The sequence below is a fragment of the Perissodus microlepis genome, chromosome 3 (assembly GCF_051167445.1).
Source record: "Perissodus microlepis isolate ML-2025 ecotype Zambia chromosome 3, ASM5116744v1, whole genome shotgun sequence".
Lineage (NCBI taxonomy): Eukaryota > Metazoa > Chordata > Actinopteri > Cichliformes > Cichlidae > Perissodus > Perissodus microlepis.
This window is the reverse complement of record NC_140463.1, coordinates 31,382,871-31,403,964: the sequence shown is the minus strand read 5'-3', so window position 1 is coordinate 31,403,964 and position 21,094 is coordinate 31,382,871. Positions and strand designations below refer to the sequence as shown.

General features: G+C 37.9%; 1 protein-coding gene across 3 annotated transcripts in view; it reads right to left on the bottom strand.

Moving 5' to 3' along the window:
- Window positions 1–301: 301 nt before the first annotated feature.
- Window positions 302–21,094, bottom strand: part of LOC146391193 (protein NLRC3-like) — a 56,841-nt gene continuing 36,048 nt past the window's right edge. For all 3 annotated transcript variants that reach the window (XM_084924033.1, XM_084924030.1, XM_084924031.1), the window contains 4 exons: window positions 11,782–11,955; window positions 8,977–9,150; window positions 2,615–2,664; window positions 302–2,479 (listed from right to left, as the gene is read on the bottom strand). In XM_084924033.1, the coding sequence (XP_084780159.1) occupies window positions 1,926–2,479; window positions 2,615–2,664; window positions 8,977–9,150; window positions 11,782–11,955 (952 nt within the window). In that variant the 3' untranslated portion in view covers window positions 302–1,925. The remainder of the gene's footprint in view (window positions 2,480–2,614; window positions 2,665–8,976; window positions 9,151–11,781; window positions 11,956–21,094) is intronic.

Below are 21,094 nucleotides of genomic sequence, written 5' to 3'. Positions count from 1 at the left end.
GTAGTTCAATGAACCAGGCTTCAGTTAGTTAAGAGTGAGAAGAAAAATTGCGTTAATGTTTGCAGTTTTGTCTTGTAATACAATATTTGTAATTAAAAAACAAACAAACAAAACACTACATTTTCAGAAATATTTGTGGGTGTTTTCTTGTTTGTTTGGTTGTTTTTACTACTTGAACACTAAAGTAGCCCTCCAATGAGATGACAGTGCCAGTAGTGGCCCATAGCTTATTTAAGTTTGAGACCTGTGATCTGGAGATTCTCAGTCTAGTTCTGAGTAAAATAGTTCATGACATTACCAGTTATCATTTTATTTTTTATTTTTTTTTTCACATTTATTATTTTATTTTATCAATTGAGGTACAGTCTGTTGAAAAGTCGTAAAAACTTGACAGCATGGAATGGTCTTGTGTTTTAACAGGCCTCATGCACCGAGAACAGAATAACCACAGTTGGTCAAACTGCATCTTCAAACTTGATACCAGTAAATATTTCTATGAAACATTACACAACTCATTTGCAAATTAACTCACACATACAGTTACTGAGCATGTAACCTTTGGCCGCTGGGCTGTATGTAGGCATGGCAACACAGAGCAAACAGTTTCACAGAGCTGAAATGTGTTATTACTCCACTTCTAGGTTCGTTGCCCAAACCGATTGGCTGAATCGTTTTCCCCTTGGACGGTAAAAATACATCTCCAACACGCTTTGAAAAGAGAGAAATTGCAGTCACAGGATTATGACGCAACAAATCTAAAATTATAATAAACAAACGACAATGTTCTAGAAAGATTGACACGTGTTCCTGTTCTTAATTATACTAAACCAAACAAACTTCACTGAGTATTTTCAGTATTCGATCCCTGTTGAAGCTTGTATTTGTTTTTAAATTGTGTAATGGGTGTATTTTAACTGTTTCTTAATAAAAGCATATCAAACTTACCAAAGTGGGGAGAGAAAAAAAAATATATATATATAAGATAAAGAAACAACATAACATCTTCCACTATCTAGTGCCAGAAATTATAAGTTTAAAACAATGCAAGGATTTATTTAAAAAAAAAAAACAAACAAACAAAAAAACCTAAGCCCCGTTACCAGTTACCATGTTAAAAGTTAGCTATACATAAGTATACATGATGACAGCGACAGCCGAAATAGTTAGCATATTGTCAATTGCCATCATTACATTCAAGTAATTCATCACAGCTGAGCAGAGAGCACTCACTGACAGACATATTAAAAAGTCTTAGAGGTGTTTTCTTCATGTTCATTCCTCAATGTTGAGTTTGACGTCTACTCCTCCAGAAGCTGAAAATCATGAAACGTCATATTTGAAACTGTAAAGAGACCCTCTTTGACACAGTGAACCAGAAACTGCCTCTTTAACACATTTTTATATCCTCTGTTCACAATGAAAAACCATAGATGGTCACAATCAGGAAAACTATTTTAGCACAGCTGTCACCATCAACATGGTGTTAATTTTGATAGAAAGTCTGGCCATTGTTTTACTTACAACACAAGTAGTAAAGCAGGACAGGTAACATGGAAGAACTAAGGATCAACCAACCAAAAGACACAATAATGAGCCAGATTAGGGCAAAAGTAACAAAAGAAAAAACATACCTATCATATCTATACAAATCTGTTCAGATATAGGAAGAAAGAGAAATTGAGTTTCAATGAAGAACTGACACAGAGCAGCCCAAACTCTGCCTTTAGTGTGGAGAGCATCTAGTACCTAAAGATACCTAAAAAGGATGCACAATATGGAGCCTATCCCAGCTGTCACATGCAAGAGGCAGAGTACACCCTGTGCTGCATGTAGGAGATACTGTAGGCAGCAGACAAGCATATTTGCATATGCTACCATCGTTAGAAGCAATTAATACAATTTCACCCATCTGTAAAGTGTGTATACTAAACTACACATAGAAACATTGAGGAATCAGAACAGACTGTAAATCCAGGATAAAGCGGTTCAGTGAATGTGGTATTGGAGGTGTGGAGGTGGATCAGAGTGTCGGAGGAGACTCTGTAAAAGGACAGGATGCCAGCAGGATAGTCCACATACACTGCTACTCTGTGAGAGATGGGAGAGGAGGAGGAGGTGGTGGAGGAGGAGGAGGAGGAGATGGATGCCATTCTCTTGTTATGCCAGACATATCGAGGACCATCAGCAGAGCAGAGCAGGCTCCAGGAATGATCATTAAATCCAAACTCTGTGTCACTACCTCCTTTCCTTCTGATTCCTCTGTAACTCACTGATATGCAAATGTCTCCACTCCACTCAACCTCCCAGTAACAACGACCATTGAAACTATTTCTACACATCAGCTGAGACCAATAATCAAATCGGTCTGGATGATCAGGATATGACTGATCCTCCTTCACATATATCACCTTCTTGTTGTTTTCAGACAGCTTGAGGTTTGTATTCACTGTGTTTGTGTCGATTGTGAGTTCACAGGAATCTGATGGACAGAAAAAAACAAAACAAAATCCCGCTGCTGTTAGTAATCACAGAAATGAATAAGTGATGTGACAGTTTAAAGATGTTTGAATGTGTACTACCTTGTTTTAATGAATCACATTAAAAACACACTTACATTTTCTTAGACCTCCTGGTCTCAACCAATGGACTCCAGCAGGCTCCATCCTGAAAGGATGAGGAGGGTCAGACGAGCATATTGTCTTTCAGCATGCACACATGGAAGTTACATCACTCTTATAGATAGTTAGACACGAATAGAAATGTAAAGTTCAGAGATTGAGCTCGCACTTATTTAATATAAATTTAATCTTTGGTATTGGGGTCCAGACTTCTGATGCTGGGAAGATGACTGACTATGAAGCGTAGAGCCATCATCAGCATCAGCTATCCTATTTGGCTGCTGAGTGAAGCAGCATCTGTCTTTACCATCTAGTACCATGAGGTTATTATTTTTAATCAAACAGAAGGACTACTTTGGAGGGTATTAGGACTAATATACATTTACAGTGGTTATTAGACACAGTATGTTGGTAAATTTGTAGTTTTTAGTTTTTCTAAATAAATGATCAACAATTGAAAAGTGGATGTTAAAGACAGATATTCATAAATAATTGGGATTTTTTTGATCAAAAACTTGAAACACTTTAAAAAAAATACAAATAAAACAGAATGCAATGATTTGCAAATTTCATAAACCCACATTTTATTCTTAATAGAAAATAGAAAACATATCAAATCTTTAACCTGAAAAAACATAGTTTTAAGAAAAGTATTAGCTCATTTTAAATTTAACAGCAGCGACACATCTCAGAAATGTTGGGACAAGGACAACATAAGGCTAGAAAAGTAAGTGGTACCAAAAAGAGGGAAAAAGATAAAAATTTTGCAATTAATTAGGCTAATTAGCAAATGGTCATTACCATGGGTATAAAAAGGATATCTTAGAGAAGATCGAAAGAGGTTTAGTGGCATGCAGATCAATAATGAAATATCAATTCTTCCGAAACCAAATATTTATGTTCTAGAATCAATTTTCATATTAAAATTTTTACAATTTTTGTATTGTGGTAAATTTGTAGTTTATGATTAACAGGAACACATTGGAAAGTAATGTTGGGATTTAAATATATATTCTTAGTGCTTATTTGCTGGTTATATTGTTTTATGTATAAGAGAGGGCCAGCTTTGAGTCTAGGTCATAGACTGACAGGAAACTGCATGCTTTTGCAGAGCGTATGAGGTGCAGACAGAAAGTGAAGCTCTGACGAGACGAGAACTATGTTAAGGGTGACAGGTTGCCCTGGCAACAGACTTTAGAAAGAGGAAGTGCAAAGCTGCACCGGAAATTTGACACAAAGAAAAAGAGGAAGTAGTAACATATAAGGAGTTGTTTGTATCGAAACTGTGTGTGACATGCTGCAGAATATATAGTGAGACTGGCTGCTGCTGCCCCAGACTTGAGCTGGCGTTTCTGTGTGTGCTCAATCTCCATTTTCTGGAAAATGTAAAATTAAAGATCATTTTTTGAGTTAGACCACTTTGAGCCCAGTCTTTCTTTGCCGTCAAAAGAATACAAAGAACTGAATTTAATAGTAACTATATCATTGGGATTGCTTAAATGATTGGAACTAATTCTTCTTCCACCTGTAATAGTGATACTATCCAGGTACAGAGGGAGAAAATGTGGAGCTGTTGGGGACGTGTGGCACTGCTGCTGAATTCTGGGAAGTGATTTACGTCTAGGCTTAGGTTTTTGTGTTAATGCTTATATGACAGGAATTCACTGCATCCTTAAAGCTACAGAATTCCATTTTTCAAGTTGTAGAGTGGATGAAAGTGGATTATATAAATTAGGTATCATTAAAACAGACATTATATTTTAGAATAATGTTCATCTAAAATTGGGAAAGACTGAATATCTCATCGTATACAGTACACAATATTATAAAAATATTCAGAGAATTTGGAGAAATCTTTTTTGCAAGGGACAATATTTTATGTTTACTTTTACTATATTTTAACACAATATAGCTAATTTTTACCACTTATATTTTCAAAACAGGCTTCACGTTCAATGTATTTGAGGGAACCTATTATTTCATATCACTGCACACATTCCAGACATCAAACTAATTTGAACTTAGAAGTAACAATATATAAAAGACAATTTCTAACACATAGAATACAATCCTATTGGTATATCTATCATCAGTGGTTATCATAAACTTAAGATTTAAGTATCATTCATAGCATTATACTCTAGGTAGTGCTACAGAAGAGTGAGCATAAAGGGAGTGATGTAGCAGGTCGTTTTAAATACAACATTTCTAACAGCTCAACAAATATCAGGAAACACAAAAGAGTTTATGTGCAGTTTTTCAGATACTATGTCTGCTTGCTATAGGTACAGCTATAGCTAGCAAAAATAGTATCATTTCACATCTCATTCAAAGACTGCATGAAAACACATGGCAGGCAGTGAACCTATGAACCAACACTGTGAAGGCCCTACTGTACAGTGCTGTGCACAATTCACGTTTCAGATCATCAAACATATTTTAAAGTTGGACAAAGTAAATATAAAATGCAGTTTTTTAAATGACAATTTAATTTATTGAGAAAATACTGCCATCCCAAAGGATCCTGGCCCTGTGTGAAAAAGATATCTCCCTGCTAAATGATTAACTAGCTATGACTAACCATAATTTTTGGAAAACCAAGTACAGTTTCACTAGCCACACCTAGGCCTGATTACTGCTAGACATGTTCAGTCAAGAAAATACTTAAATAGAAGCCATCTGACAAAGTGAAGTAGGCTAAAAGATCTCAAAAAGCGACACATCATGCTGCGATCTAAAGAAACTCAAGAATAGATGAAAAACAAAGCCTCAATCAGTCTGGAGGCTTTGAGATTCCAGCAAACCACAAATCATCCAGGAGGTCACAAAACAATAATCAATAAGAAAGAAAATGGACATCCATAACAGAGTCCCATGTTGAAAACCACAGCTGACGAAAAAGAACAAATTTCCCAAAAACATCTCAATGATTCCCCAAGACTTTTGGGGAAAATATTCTGTAGAATGACAAGAGAAAAGTTACACTTTTTAGAACGTTTGAGTCCTGTTACATCTGGCGTAAAAATTAACACAACATTTCATAAAAAGAGCATCATACCAACAGTCAAACATGGTGGTGGTAGTGGGGCTGCTTCAGGACATATATGACTTGCCATAATTGATGGACTCTGCTTTCTACCTGTTCATGCCCTGAAGCTCAAATGCACTTGGTTTATGAAACAGCAAAATGATCTGAAACACACCAGCAAGATCACCTCTGAATGGCAAAAATAAATACTGTTAAGATTTTGGAGTGACCTGGTGACAATCGGGACTTAAATCCAATTTAGATGCTTTTGCATGATCTTAAAAAGGCTATTCATGCTCAAAGAACCTTCAATGTGGCTGAATTACAACAATTCTGCAAAGAAGAGTCGGCCACAATTCCTCTCAAGGGATGTTAAAAAACCATTGCAAGTTATTGCAAATCCTTGCTTGGAGTACTGGCTGCCAGTAGCGGCACAAGTACTTCTTAGGTTTAGGGAGCAATTATTTTTTCAGACAGGGCTAAGTAGATTTGGATAACCTTTTTTCCTAAAAAAAAAAAAAAAAAAAGAAAAACTTAAAAACTCATTAAAAAACTGCATTTAGTATTTACTTGGCTTATCTTTGTCTTATCTTAAAAATTGTTTGACAATCCCAAAGATCAAATATGCAAAAAAGAAAAAATAAATACATCAAGAAAGAGCCAAACACTTTTTCACAGCACAGCATATTGGGAAAAGAATGTAAAAGATCGAGCTGTTAGGCAGAAGGGATAGAGGAAGACCTTCATGGATGTAGTGAAGGAGGAGCTGGTAGAAATGCCCTTCAAAGAGTTAGAAAATCATTAAACTTAGGATTTAGCACACAAAGCAGTAAAATAAACATTTTCCTTCAAATAATTATTTCATCCTTGAATGTGCTTGCTGCACTGCTTTTTATTTCTTAAGTGATGGCTGCACTTTAGAAATAAGCTCGGAAACTTTAAACTGAATACATTTGAACATCAAAGATTACTGTATCACATTCTAATAAAGGAGACATGGACATCCCTTTATTTTGTCAGCAGATCAGAGTGAAATTAATTGTATTATCTGAACATGTATTCTTGGTGTATGTCCTAAGTTTAAATAGGGTTTGGGGGATGCCTCACAGTGGTAAACATGAATATAACCGTTTTTTTGAGAAATGTTTCTGCCATCAAATTCAAAATGGCATTAGAAAAAAATGTTATATTTTCAATTTTCAATTCTGAATAAAATATGGGTTTATAAGATTTTTACAAATCATTGATTCTGTTTCTATTGACAGTTTAACTTTTAGTGAATTGGGGTTGTACATTCTTACAAGTTAAATATATTTTTTTTGTCTAAAGCAGATAAAACTACCTTCTAAATACTTTAACTAAAATCAGCATTAACCGTGTAATGCTATAAATTAAAAATGCATTGATAAATGGAAATCCAGTCATAACTCTAAAGTGATTTCCAATGCAATATTGCTGTTAACAGAGCCTAACTATAACTAAAGCCGTTAACCTAGGGCAACTCTGTAGTCAGAAAATATCTTCCCTCCCATTCAGCATTACTAAGTTTTTGATTGTAGTTTCCAGTATTAGATTCTTCCCCTTGTCAATGATTACAGTGACTGTGCAGTCATTGGATTGGCTCATCTAATTTTCTTCTGGCCTTAGTGAACCAAACAAACAGATCAGCATCACTGGGATTTGCTGATCCTGGGTTACCCATTGATCTGTAATTTCAATACTTTTGTCCCTGACACTCCGTTAAGTTTAGGAATTATTTCCATGTTTTTCACTCTTGCATACAGAAATTTTCACAGTCAGGCTCCTGTGTCTGTAGACAGTTTCCACTATCACTGTTCATTTTGCTCTCTTAGTTCAAATAGCCTAAATTTACTATCTGTCCCACAAATCTGTCTATGGTAATCGAGATTTTAAATCTCTACCACTTTCTAAGTTTTTTTGTTTATTTCTCAGTTTGTACAATTTTTAGTTTCTTCTGCTTCTCTCACTGGATCATAGTCTGCCCCACCATAAATGCAAGCACAGGACGCAAGAAAGAGAGATGAGGAGAGAGGCGTCAAGACAACAGGTGTTTACCAAAATCAGGCAACCTGGAGTATGAATTGTTTTGCTACAGCACAATTACAGCTGTATTTTATGATCTCAGATCTATTAGTGCTTTTTTCAAAACACATTCTTATGTCTACTTGACAGGATTATCATGCTTTTTCAATTTTTAATCTCTCTCTCACTCACACACACACACACACACACACACGCAGATGACAAATTTAAATAACTAAAAAAACATCTGAATAAGAAGTATGGTTGGTTTATAGTTCTATCTCCATTTTTATATTTTAGTTGTAGCCACACTTCTTTTACATTGAAGATAAAAAGAATACACCTGTGCATCCTGATGCCTTTAGCTCCTAATTTTAGCTCCTAGAAATTCTGTATCATTTATGTCCAGTTTTGCCTTCATAGTGTAGTGGTTAAGACTTTTGTTTGGCAAGTGAAAGGTTGCTGGTTCAGTTTCAGCCATAGACTCAAATCCCTTTCGGGTTTGCATCATGGAGGGCAGAAAACTCTGCCAAATCAAAAATGCAGAACTACCTGCTGTGGTGACCCTTATGACATGAAGCAGGCAAAATTAGCTTCTTTTTCTTTACTGTATGCCAGGCACATGCAGGACGGGGGGCTTAAGCACCTGCACCTTTCCTCTTGAATGCCCCAAGTGCCCTTTTCTTGAGGCATTTTTGTGTGCGTATGGAGTCCTGCCTGTGTCCCTCAATAATATTTAACTATTAATCTCTATTAATCGGGCAGCACGGTGCAGTGATTAGCACTGCTGGCTCACAGCAAGAAGGTCCGAAGTTTAATTCCATCACCTGGCTGCGGCTTTTCTGTGCAGAGTTTGCATGTTCTTTTGCAGCAGCAACGCCTCAACAGCAACATTGTATCCCATCAGGTAAAACAGAGGCTGTGTTTTCTTTGCATTGTCCCCGCTTGATGAGTAGTATGATGCGATTCCATATTACATTCTTGATGAATGTGGGTTGTTGTTATTCAGCCTGGTTCTCTGTGCCCCTTTTTAACTTTGAGCACCCGTCCCTTCAAACATCTCTACACGGTCCTGGTGTATGCTATATATCAGCCTTGCCAAGCATTTTGTGACTCTTGTCTGTGGAAATGCTATAAATAAATAAATACATACATACTATTTTGCTGCCTTGCTTTTCAGTACAGGAAGCAGTAAGTAAAGAAAAGATCTAGCTAAATTGCCCTTGCTTTCAGTCTCTTTGCTAAGTTAGGTTAGCATGACTTAATAATCAGTCATTCTTTCCATACCTGAGTTTTTCCAGTTTCCAGCCTGGGTCCTTCATTCCAGCCAACAGCAGCTTAATTCCTGAGTCTCCTGGATGATTGTAGCTCAGATCCAGCTCTCTCAGATGGGAGGGGTTGGAGGTAAGAGCTGAAGCCAGTGAAGTACAGCCTTGCTCTGTGATCAGACAGCCTGACAGACTGCAAACACACAAAATAACAATTCACCTATGATTACTTAACTGTTTGTGTGTGTGTGTGTGTGTGTGTGTGTGTGTGTGTGTGTGTGTGTTTATGACTGATAAAAACACCCCCCCCCCCTTTTTTTGGGGGGGGGGGGGGGTCAGATACAATGAATCCATCAATTAAATTCAACATCATTTATATGTGACAAGTCACAACACATGACATCAGTTGCCTCAAATTGTTTAATAATGCACATAAACTTTTCTAAACTCTAGAAACTAAAAGTCTGAACTCTGGGAGCAAAGTGCCCTGTTGGGATAATATGATCTTTATGATATGAAGCAACCTAATCATTCAGGACTTTGTACTTGAGAAGAATTATTTTAAAATCCGCTCTTATTAGGGATCCTATAAAAAGAAACTAACATGGATAAATGATCTCTCTTTCAGAACCTGTTATTTTCGCTCAACTGAAGGCTTTTCAGGGAGCTTTAAGAATAGGCTGATGATAATAAATTATAATAATCCAGCCTGGAAGTAACATGCATGATCTAGTTTTTCAGTAGCACTCTGAAACAGGATGTTTCTAAGTATAAATATAAGATGAAAGATGACAGTACTACATATTTGTTTAACGTGCATGCTGAAACAAATATCCTGGTCAAAAGTGACTCCAAGAGTCCTCCAGTATTACTCACAGAGGCCAAGGTAATGCCATACAGGCTAAGTATCTAGTTATACACCACGTTTCTGAGATTTTTATGGCCAAATGCAATAACCTAATTTTTTCAGAATTTAGGGGAAGGAAATTAAGGGTCATCCAAGCGTTTATGTCTGTAAGACATATCTGTAGTTTATAACTAACTGATTTGTGCCATCTGTCTTCATGGATAAAGATAACTGGGTCCATCTCCATGAAAATGTAAGCAATGTGTTCTAAAAATAATTGCCTAAGATAAGATAAGATAAGATAAGATAAGATAAGATAAGATAAGATAAGATAAGATAACCTTTATTAGTACCATGCGTGGGAAATTTGTTTTGTTACAGCAGTGGACAGTGCAAAGTTGCATAGAAAAATTTGAGAAAAACACTGGAATAAGATCTCAATAAGATACTGTACACAATAGAATAGAATAAAATAAAATAAAATACTATATACAATCGAATAAAATAGAATACAAATGCTATATACAATATGGGTATAATACAACGATGCCAGCAAGAGTATTGCACTTAGTGTTATTGCTATTGCACATGTGTGGATGTGTGTGTTTGATCAGTTGAAGTCTTTGTTGTGGAGTCTGACAGCAGTGGGGAGGAAAGACCTGCGAAATCTCTCTGTCCCACACCGTGGGTGCCGCAGCCTGCCACCGAAGGAGCTGCTCAGTGCTGTCAGAGTCTCCTGACAGGGAAGCATGTATAACATAAGAAGTATTGGTCCCAGCACAGACCCTTGTGCAACTCCAGGAATCACAAAAGTTAATCATAATTTGAATGAAAAAAATTAGAATTTTAAAGATACGATTCAAATCAGTGGCATTTATTTAATGCCATATCCTATAATATGACTGATTTTATTCACAGTTGTAAAATGTTGAAGTCAGCGGTAACAAATGTGGCACTAAGGCCATAATAAAATCAGCAGTAATTTCACTAGTGATGTTTCTGTGTTATGATGAACCCTAACTAAATCCTAATTGAAAGTCTTCCTCCGCCAATGATAACACAGCTCTAATCAGAATTTTTGAAATTAATGGAGAGTTGAAAGTTGGTCTATAATTAGCTGGCTCAAGTACAGGCTTTTTAAGTAATTTACTTACCCCCACCAATAAAGCCAGTGGCCATAGCTGGTTATCTTATGTCACAATTAAATTTCCAGATATTTTTGTGTTATTAATTTTTGTTCAAATCTCAGTGACCCCAACCTCAAGGCCAAGGCCAGAGATCTGGCTTTGTGAAAATCTTTTGAATGCAGTAGTACAAGAAGGAAGTCACCTAGGATTTTTAAATTGATACCATGAGTGCATCTACTAAAAATCTTAGACAAGTTTGAATCTCAGTGACCTTGACCGCAAGGTCGGAGGTTTACTGCAAATCTACAATAACTTGAGAACAAAGCGACACAGAATTTTGAAACTGATACCATATGTTTTGTTTATTAGGAGGCTGAGATGTAGCACTGGGAGTCGTCAGTACTTTTGGATATCTGTAGCTTCTCATGTTTGACTTCTTTTTGGACATGGTATTCTAACTAAAAAAGTTTTTTACTTTATACTGGAATTCTGCATCGGGGTCCAAATGCTTAATGAATCCTTAATAATTAAAGAAATTGGTCAGCATGAGTGCAAAATAAATCTAAATCTCTATATAGATTAATGCATTAATGCATGAAAAACCATGTTTTTCTTAATTGTCATGCTTATTGGTGCCCTTTAACCACTTCAAAACAAAAAAGTAAAACAAATACCAAAAAAACCCAGACAAACAAAAAAAATGAATACGAAAACAATTAAAACAAGGCCTAATAATACACCCAAAGGTAATTAAAATGTCACTGGATAAAAGGTTTAGCTATTTATGCAATAATATAAATTGATTAATCAGATTTAAAATCATCATCAATGGAAAAGTCTGAATCCTTACCTGAGAAATTCCACTGTACAATGTGGACTCTTCAGTCCAGCACATAGAAGGGTCACTCCTACATCCTGCAGGTCATTGTTACTCAGATCCAGCTCTGTCAGACTAGAGGATGGGGAGCTGAGAACTGATGACAGAGCTTCACAGGTTCTCTCAGAGAGATTACAGCCATTTAGTCTGAAAAATCAATAACATTTTACCAACATTTTCACCACAACTAATTCTTGATTAACAAAATAACTTTGGAACAAGTTTGGAACAAACACAAAATACTTTAAATCTGCATAGTAAAAGCACAATTACAATCTTAACTGAAACAACGGAGGAGCTGGTAGATGGTGAGTTGATCTGATACCAAGTAATGGGCCAGTATTGTTGATACTGATACTTTTAACTTATAAAGACAGCTTGTGTAGGGGAAATCAGTCTGTGATGATTTATGAGGTGAATATTGATTAATATGCACACTTTGGAGTTTTTGCTGTTTTATATGTGCCAAGCAAATTAAAGTCCCTTGACTTAGCAGTGACCACAAAAAAACATTATATTCAGATTTTAACAGTTCATGTTTGAGATACAGTTTTCTGTTTCAATAAAACAATTAATTTAACAAATTTCAGTAGACTGAATATAATATTTGACTGTCTGAATATAGTTTATGGGTAAAGAGTCTGCTGAAGAAACAAATATAATCACCAATATCACTTAAATTAACATTCAAATTAACATCAACTAATGCTGATTACCCAGCATAAGTCATGGCTGAAACATTACCTTTGCCACTCTGAGTTACCTGAGTTGCCAGTCACCTCAGAGTGTCTCTGTGCTGGTAGTTTTGGTCTGAGAGATTTAACCTCTCAGACCAAAACCTGTCCATTTTATGGCTGAAAACAGCCATAAAATGGACAGGATGCTCCTCTTTCTCTGTGTCATTATGATCTCTTTCACTGAAGCCTGCTCAGTGTCTCTGGGCCACATGAAAGCAAGACAACAAAGCACAGTGGTGCAGGGGAGGAGCGGAATGAGCAAAGTGTGTGTGCTGATGTGAAAGGACTGGTGTTTCCACAAACATGTCTACTTTTTCTATTAACTTTTTTATTTATAATTTTTCAAGGGAACAAATGGAGAAAAGAAAAAGGAAGAAAAAGTAACCAGAGGTGATGGGATAAGACATAAATCTAAATCTAAATGAAAAACATGCTTCTTGCAAAAAGTATTATGAATTGATCTCACGGGCTAAATGACAACAGCTTTTCTCCTACTTTATTACTCCCAATTCTTTTTGGAGCTGCACAGAATACATCGTGTTCTATGGTATGTATGTGTTTGACAGTACTGGCTAGTGGTAATACCAAAGCATGTATCAAGCAATACAACTACTGTGTTTGTACAGTGGCAAGGTGCCAAGTTGTAGTTATTGGAAAACACAACTTTCGCATTTGTGCTGAGAGGAGGAGGGGAGACTGTCTTTGATGTTGTTTGTGTGTTTCCACTTTTGGCTCATCATCACCCAATAAACAATTGAACCACTGATAAAAAAAAAAGGAAAGTTTCTCTGGTCTGAGATAATCTTGATCATATAACACAAAATAAGATAAATATTTTTCCTTTTTTTGTTTCCACTTTTGCTCAGCTCTAATTTGAGTTAATAATATTCCTGTTTCTTTCTGAAGTACTCTTAGGACCTTTTTTCACATTAATTAACTTCATGCATTTTATTTAATAAAGTTTGCACAGTTCACACAGGTAAAAAGTTCTCCAACTATCATAAGCTCTTATATTTCTTAAATAAAACTTTCACTTTTATTTTATGTTTTTCACTTATACTTCCTTTCACAAAAGATTTTTGTAAATTGACATACTGTATAAGTCAGTCATCCCAAAAGGTTGATTCTGTTTATCTGGATGTAGCATTTTCAGTAGGAGAAATGATCTTATACAATGTTGTGATTGCAGCCATTCCCCAATTCTCTGTGAATGGTACCCATGGCCATTGATCAATGGTCTTTGATCAATGGTCTTTGATCAGCAGTTGTTGATCAATGGTCATGAGAATTTGCATATTAATAATCAATGAACTGACATCCCAGCCCATTGTTCATTCAGTGGTGCTAGTTTCAGTCATTATGCAGATGTACTGTTTATAAGGTTGTGGGGAAACCTGCAGTCAGCTGAGACTGAAAAAGTCACCTGGAAGAGTGACGAAACATTTCTCCTATGGGCTCAAATTGTGGTCATAAATATTTTGTACTTGTAAATCACTTTTGTACTTGTAAATCAGGATTTGTATGTGTAAAAATAATTTGTGTGTGTGTGTGTGTGTGTGTGTGTGTGTGTGTGTGTGCGCGTGTGTGTGTGTGTGTGTGTAAAAAAGATTTGTATGTGTAAAAAGAATTTGTGTGTGCGTAAAAAAGATTTGTGTGTGGACTTAGCCAAAAAATATGTATGTTGTGGAAATGACAGTCTTCACTAGTGGGGATAGTTGCAAAGCTTTCTTCGTTATGAATTAGCATACATGTTTTTATTGAACATTTGAAGAACCAGCAAAAAAAAAAACAGAAACTCTTGTAGAGGACATAAAGTCAGAGATAGAAACGACAAGGAGCAGGTGCATCTAGTACAGGTGGAGCTGCTGCAAAAACCCACAGAGCTCAGCAGCCAGCGCAACAAATTCTGGATCCTTGGCTTTTATTTAGCATTAGCAGCACATGTTGCGTCCGATGTGAAAGGACCTTTATGCTGCGCACTGTGACTCACAGCAAGGGTCCCAGGTCAGCCCTGACTTTGTGTTAAACTAATCCTAAAGTAATAATGGTATTTCTAACCACTTATATACCACAACTTTATCCTTTCAACAGCTACTGAAAGTTAGGGGACCTAGCTTCTATCGGATATTTATATAGAGATCCCCCAGCTTCAAACTATATTACCCTTCAAGGACCTGCAGTTCAAAAAAGCACCCCTCCGACAGCCAAACCCATCTGTTCTCTGATTGGATAGTTAAATTTGTGATTGACATGACATTGACTAATCAGATGAAAGGAAGAAAAATAGGGTCAAAATTCGTACTTGTAACTTGAAACTTGAGTGCAGAGTTTCGCACGTATTTTTTGGCTAAGTCTACACACAAATCTTTTTACGCACACACAAATTCTTTTTACACATACAAATCCTGATTTACAAGTACAAAAGTGATTTACAAGTACAAAATATTTATGACCACAATTTGAGCCCATATTCTCCCACTGAAAACGCAACATCCAGATGAACAGAATCAACCTTTTGGGATTTAGTTACCTGGATGATTGAGCATGCATCACGATATAAGTCAATCATATTTTTTTTTAATAATCAAATTTACTGGAACATATATATGCTTCTCTTTTATCCAGTTAGCATTGTACCTAGGGATGGGTACCAGTATCCGGTGCCATTATGGCACCGGATACGACATAAACGGTAGTAACCAGACCGAAAAGCAGCTCACATTTCGGTGCTTTATTTCGGTGCTTTTTTTTCCTGAGATGTGATACACTTCAGATTCTAGCCAATCATTTTACGTTTCCAAGGATAGTAGGCGGGCCCAGGTACGTACGTTCTTTTAGAGCAGAGCTACAGATTAAAAATGCCCAAGGCGAAGCGGTCAAAAGTCTGGCTGTGCTTCACAGCAAAAGATGCAAACTCAGCAGCCTGCAACAAGTGCTTTAAGGTGATACTGTGATACTGTGCAAAGGAGGTAACACCTCGAATCTGATGAAACACCCGGCGACGCATAGCGGGGTTTTTTTAAAGCCGAGAAATGCACCGTACCTACTAGGGGTGTGGTGCCTGTTATTGGACCCGGAGTTAGCAACATCCCCCAAAAACCCAAAGAGGAGAGTCCTGGCCCCTAGCCCTGTCAGTGTAGCAGAAATGATGACGGATGATGATGGCAGCAGCAGCCGTTCTTCTCTGCGTGAGTAGCTTAATGTTGTTCGTGTTTAATTTACGTTGTGTACTCTAACCACATTATTACATTAATGTATGTAAGGTAAACTAGCAAACACCATCGTGGATACATGCGGCTGTCTTCTTGTTTGATGGCAGATACTCCATTCACCCTGGCCAAAAAGGCTAAAATGACCAAAGAAAAATTCGAAAACAGTTAAATATGAGAGGTTTTTGAACAAAGTTTGTGTTTTTTTCCATTGTTTAAGCACTGCTTCCAGCCAAGAGTGATACCATATGTTAGAGTGAATTGTTAAATGTTTGTCATTTTTATGTTTACCATTTGTACATTGTTTTAACTCTGATGAAAGAAATTCCACTGTCCTTCCCCCCAGATTCTCGAGGTTCTAGGTGGGGGGCTGTAGTCTTTTATCACAGACACATCCTTGTGCTTTTGATGTAAGCTTCCTGCGTTTACGACCCTTTGGTCAGCAGGAGGTCTGACACACACACACACACACACATTCTTATTTAAATACAGAAGTTCACACATATACATACAATGCCTGTCTTAGAACCAAGGTGGCGTGGCTTTGTTCTGACGTGTTTTGTGTGAACTGTCTCTCAATAAAAGGCAGCAGGAGGAGGTCAGATCTGGAGGTCATTTTCGTGGTGGACACAGACGAGGCCTCCCTTGCGCAAATAATCGATCGATCGACTGTCTTGTTTTCTTCATGATGAATAAGTCTCTAGAATTAGCGGGGCTTGTGGAAACACAGACCCAACATTTATTTGGTCCTTCGGAGCCAGAGCCTAACACATCACATCCACAGAGGAGAGGGAGAGGACGCCACCACAGTCTGCTAGCAGCCAATCGTCTGGGACGATTGACGAAAGCCCTGTTACTTTGCTTTGTACCAGGCCGGAAATTTGCGCCTGAACTCCCCTCGGGATGGATGGCGATTGACGGGATCCAGAGACTCTTCTACTCACTGTTTGTTTACGTTCATGGGAAAAGGCCTTATGCGTCACTGAGACTGCGCGGGCAGACGCGGGTCCAGGGGAGCGCTGGTTGCGCGGTTTCACACGAACCTAAAACAATAGAGAGCGGCTACGTGACCGTGCGGTTTCTCGCAGGTACGTGAGTGCGCCAGCTGTGCGGGCAGGACGCAGGCTATTAAAGAAAAGAAACGGCTCCGTAGCTGCGCGGTTTCACGCGAGCACGGGAGCGCGTTGGTTGCGCGGGTCTACGCGAACCTAGAGGAAGCGGCTCTGTCACTGTGCGGATAGGACGCAGGTCCAGTATTTTTCTCCGCCGTTAAAGGTATAGAGAGTTTAAGATTATAGGCCTTAAAAAGAGTGTGAGCGTGTTTGACGTCACGGTGTGTGTGAAAAGGTATCCAGCTGGGGCAGACGTGATTCTGCAGATCACCTGCCCAGTGGCCAAAAAGAAATAAAATAGTTGTGTGGGTGAATGATAGCATGAAGAGTGTTTGGTGTTTCTCAGTCTGAAACAGCTGTAATGCTATTTTCTGTTTTGGAGAAAGTACAGTTTAAAAAACAAAACAAAAAAAAACAGAGAGAGATGTGTGTTGTTTAAGCAGTGATGAGAATAATGAAAGTGTGATGAGAGAGGAACACAAAAACATACAGAAAATGCATTAACTATACTAACCCTACATGCATACACACATACAATGATACTCATGAAGACCAGACAGCATCTTAAGCATGAGATTCTGTTTGTCATCTTGTCCAAGTCACTAGTAAGATGAAAGTGACACATAGACTAGTGGACTGAATATTATAGGAGGACAGATGGTTGCATCATAGAGGAGAAAACAGAATGCTGATGAGAGGTTTTAAATGAGTGAGCTGAGTGAGCTGATTGTGAGTTTCTGGTGTGTGAAGAAGTTTTAACATGGCACACATTTAGTTACATGAGAAGAAACTTATTATGTGCTAAGACAACAGGGTTATGCTGTATGTTGTGTGTGATTGGATGAATGTTTGAGATTAAACTGGCTGTTCATTTGTCTTTTGTTACTAAGTTGAGCCTGCCAATTGGGTTGTTACGATTTATCCCCCTGGCATGAAGAACACGTGTCATGACTTAAACAAGGCCTTTCTTTCCTTTGCTTTCCTTTATTTTCTTTCTTTCCTTTTATTTTGTTACTTTCATGGTGCACTGAAAGTTTTGTTTGATGATCTCTGTTTGAGCAGATCTGCACGATTAGAACAGAAGCGCTATACTGTTGCAAAGTGAGCTTCTCCAAAATTAAAATGGGCTCAGGAGAAAGCCACTTATTTGGGACAATTAGAAAATAAGTTCCTGTCCAAAAGGATTCAACGAGGAAATCCAGTCTAAATTCTTTTTCTTTTTGAAATGACGTCGTTTTGCTGAGCGTGGAGACGAATGCGACGATAATTTCCACAATCAGCAAAAGAAAGAATCACTGAGTGAATGAGTAAGAATTTTAAAATAAATGGGGAAGCTGACAAGACTGACTGACTCAACACCATTGTGTGAAGTTAACCCCCACCTGACAAAGGTGTGGATGTATCTCTGTGTGTGTCTCTGTTGCAGGAGCAGAAGGAGACCACAGGAGGAAACTTGGGTCACATGACTATGTGAACTCTGCAAATTTAACCTTTTTAGTTTAAAATTTTTTGTGTCTGTGAATTTACCATGGGTGTGTTATTCACTACCTTGTGTTGCTCACAGAGATTACTGTGAGCAAGAGTGTATACACCTGCGCAGCGCTAACATTTACATTTCTTTTTACAGCAGATGGTTAATCATGTGATTTGATCATGTGATTTACAGTAGGACACAACTTAATGATGTTTTTCTACCACAGGATTACTGAGATTTTGTGTGAAGAAAACTGTAGTTACAGGCTATATGTTGATGATGAAATTACACTGTGTTGTTGAGAGAATGTTGGAGAAAATGTGAATGTTACAGGGGAGAAATTAATACAGTTTGAGACATACTGTGTTTGAAACCAGTGTTACTTTTTCCACAGCGAGTGTTAACTTTATGACTTTTCACAGCTCCTCTGGAATCTGGATGGCCGACACCTGACAACTAGGATGAACCGTGTGTTTGGCTAATGTTTGTTTTTCTTTAAGAGTGCTTGTAAAGGATTCAGCACAGACAGACAAGTGACAATTGAACAGATGTGCAGTGGTTACAGAATAGTTACATGGGGCTCATTATCTGACCACTATTGGGCTCATGGTGAGTGACAAACTTAAGGAAAGTCACTGATTACAATGTGGAATGACGTTGAGAGGTTAAATGATTTGGAACAAATTATGGGAAAAGTAGGAGTTTAATGAGTTTAGAATAAACCTGCAATGATACTTGTCTCTGTGATGCTGAATACCTTATTACACTTATGAGCTGCAGTTGGTTGCAAATGTGAAGTTGTTTTAACTTTAAGACTTTGTCTTCTAGGATACAGGAGCTGGGAGTTAAACAAGCTGAACATTTAACTGCTGACTAATGTTTTTACACAGGGTTACAGCTTGGAGTGAAGCTGCTCCAAGGGACCAACCCTGGAGATTGTTTTAGGGAGACTGTGCAACATTCTTGTACATGTCTCATTGGGGAGTTGACACATGGCGAAAGCCATGTGGCGAGAGGAGTGTCATTTTTTTTTAATTTGTAGATGTCGTGAGGTGCCATGACGAGAAGGAGTGACTGAGAGGATCGCCCACAAGATGGAAGCTGAGGCCTGGAGAGAGTCTTCAGGAGGATCGGAGATCACCTTCAGCACAGAGAGCTGTGCTACTGGGCTTCCAAAGGATTGTCACGAGGAGATCGTCACGAGGAGACTTTGCACAGCAAAATCTTAAATACAATGAAAGAGTTTCGACGTTGACGTTAAGGAAGACAACTAAGGTGTACGACGTGCTCTGCCTTAAATCTTCAGCAGCGTTGGAAAATGAGAACCTGAGGGAGCGTGCCAAGCTCCAAAAAGTGACAGCGCAGAGGAGGTCCAGCGATGGACTTGTGGTTCTGTGAACAGCACAAATGCCAGGTGACTGTGAAATAACTAACAGCACTTTTTCCACAAGTGAAGCCAGTAACTTACTATCCTAAAAGATTAGCTCTAGTTGCTTGTGCTTTACCTCCATGCGTGAGATCAGTATGTGCAGCAGCTTAAGCTGTACAATGTCTCAGGAAATAGTTTATTTCACCTTTTGACATTATTAGTTCCACACGAGGTAGATGTTTATTACTGCAGACTAAACTTACATTTCTGTCACCTACAAGACACTTGTCTTTAATGTTACTATTACTCTCACAACCATACATAACCATAAAGTGGTGCACAATTCTGAATTTGTCAAACCCTTTTTGCCAACGTAAGAGGAGGGCACTTCTCATGAGCATAGAGAGCACGTGGAGAAGAAGTGTAAGCCGAGGGATGACTTAACAGATGTGCCACTCGTTGAGGGAAAGGTTTGGTTTGTTGATGATTTGAGTTTTACGACAGCAGAGGGACAGACTAGAACACGTTTTTACTGTAGTAGACTGAGAAAGTTATCTATGCATGACAACTAGCATGTTTCATATTTGCTTGAACAGCAGAGATTCTAGCTTTAACGGAAGCGTGTAAAGCTGTAGAGAGACAATATACACTGATAGGCAGTATGCATTTGCTACAGTACATTTCTTTGTAGTGCAGTGAGTGAGACGAGGTGTGACAACCTCTACAGGGAAACCTGTAGAACACACCAAACTCTTGCAAAATCTGCTGGAGGCAGTGTTATTGCCCAGTAGAATTGCCGTTTGTAAATGTGCAGCACACATGTGAGGGAAAGATCCAGTTGCATTAGGGAAAGTTTTTGCAGATAAGATCGCAAAAGAGGCAGCTTTAGTTGAACATGGTGTTAACATTTTAGCAGTACAACATCAGCAGACATGTAGGGCCACTCCCCTACTGCAGGAAAACAGTTGTGGCTCACCAAGGGAGCGAGCTTGCAGGTTGGTGTTTATTATCTGTGTGATAAACCAATACTGCCTAATAATTTGTATAAGACTGCTGCTATTTTGAGCCATGGGCTATGCCATGTTTCAACAAGAGGGAGAGTAATAATGGCAGCAGTAGTTTATACTCTAGGATTATTAAATACTTTAAAAAAAAATGCAGGTAGAGAGAACTAATGGAACAGTAAAGTTAAGACTTAGGAAGACAGGCAGGACATGGTTAGACGTTATAGAATTAGTTAAGATGTACATGAGGATTACTCCAACAGAGAACGGTCTGACTCTTTGAGATTATATATGTTAGAGCATTTAGAGTTCTACTCTTCTGTAGTGATGATAGAAAAGCAGAAGAGAGAGCATATTAGCAGATTAGATGTTTGAAATGTT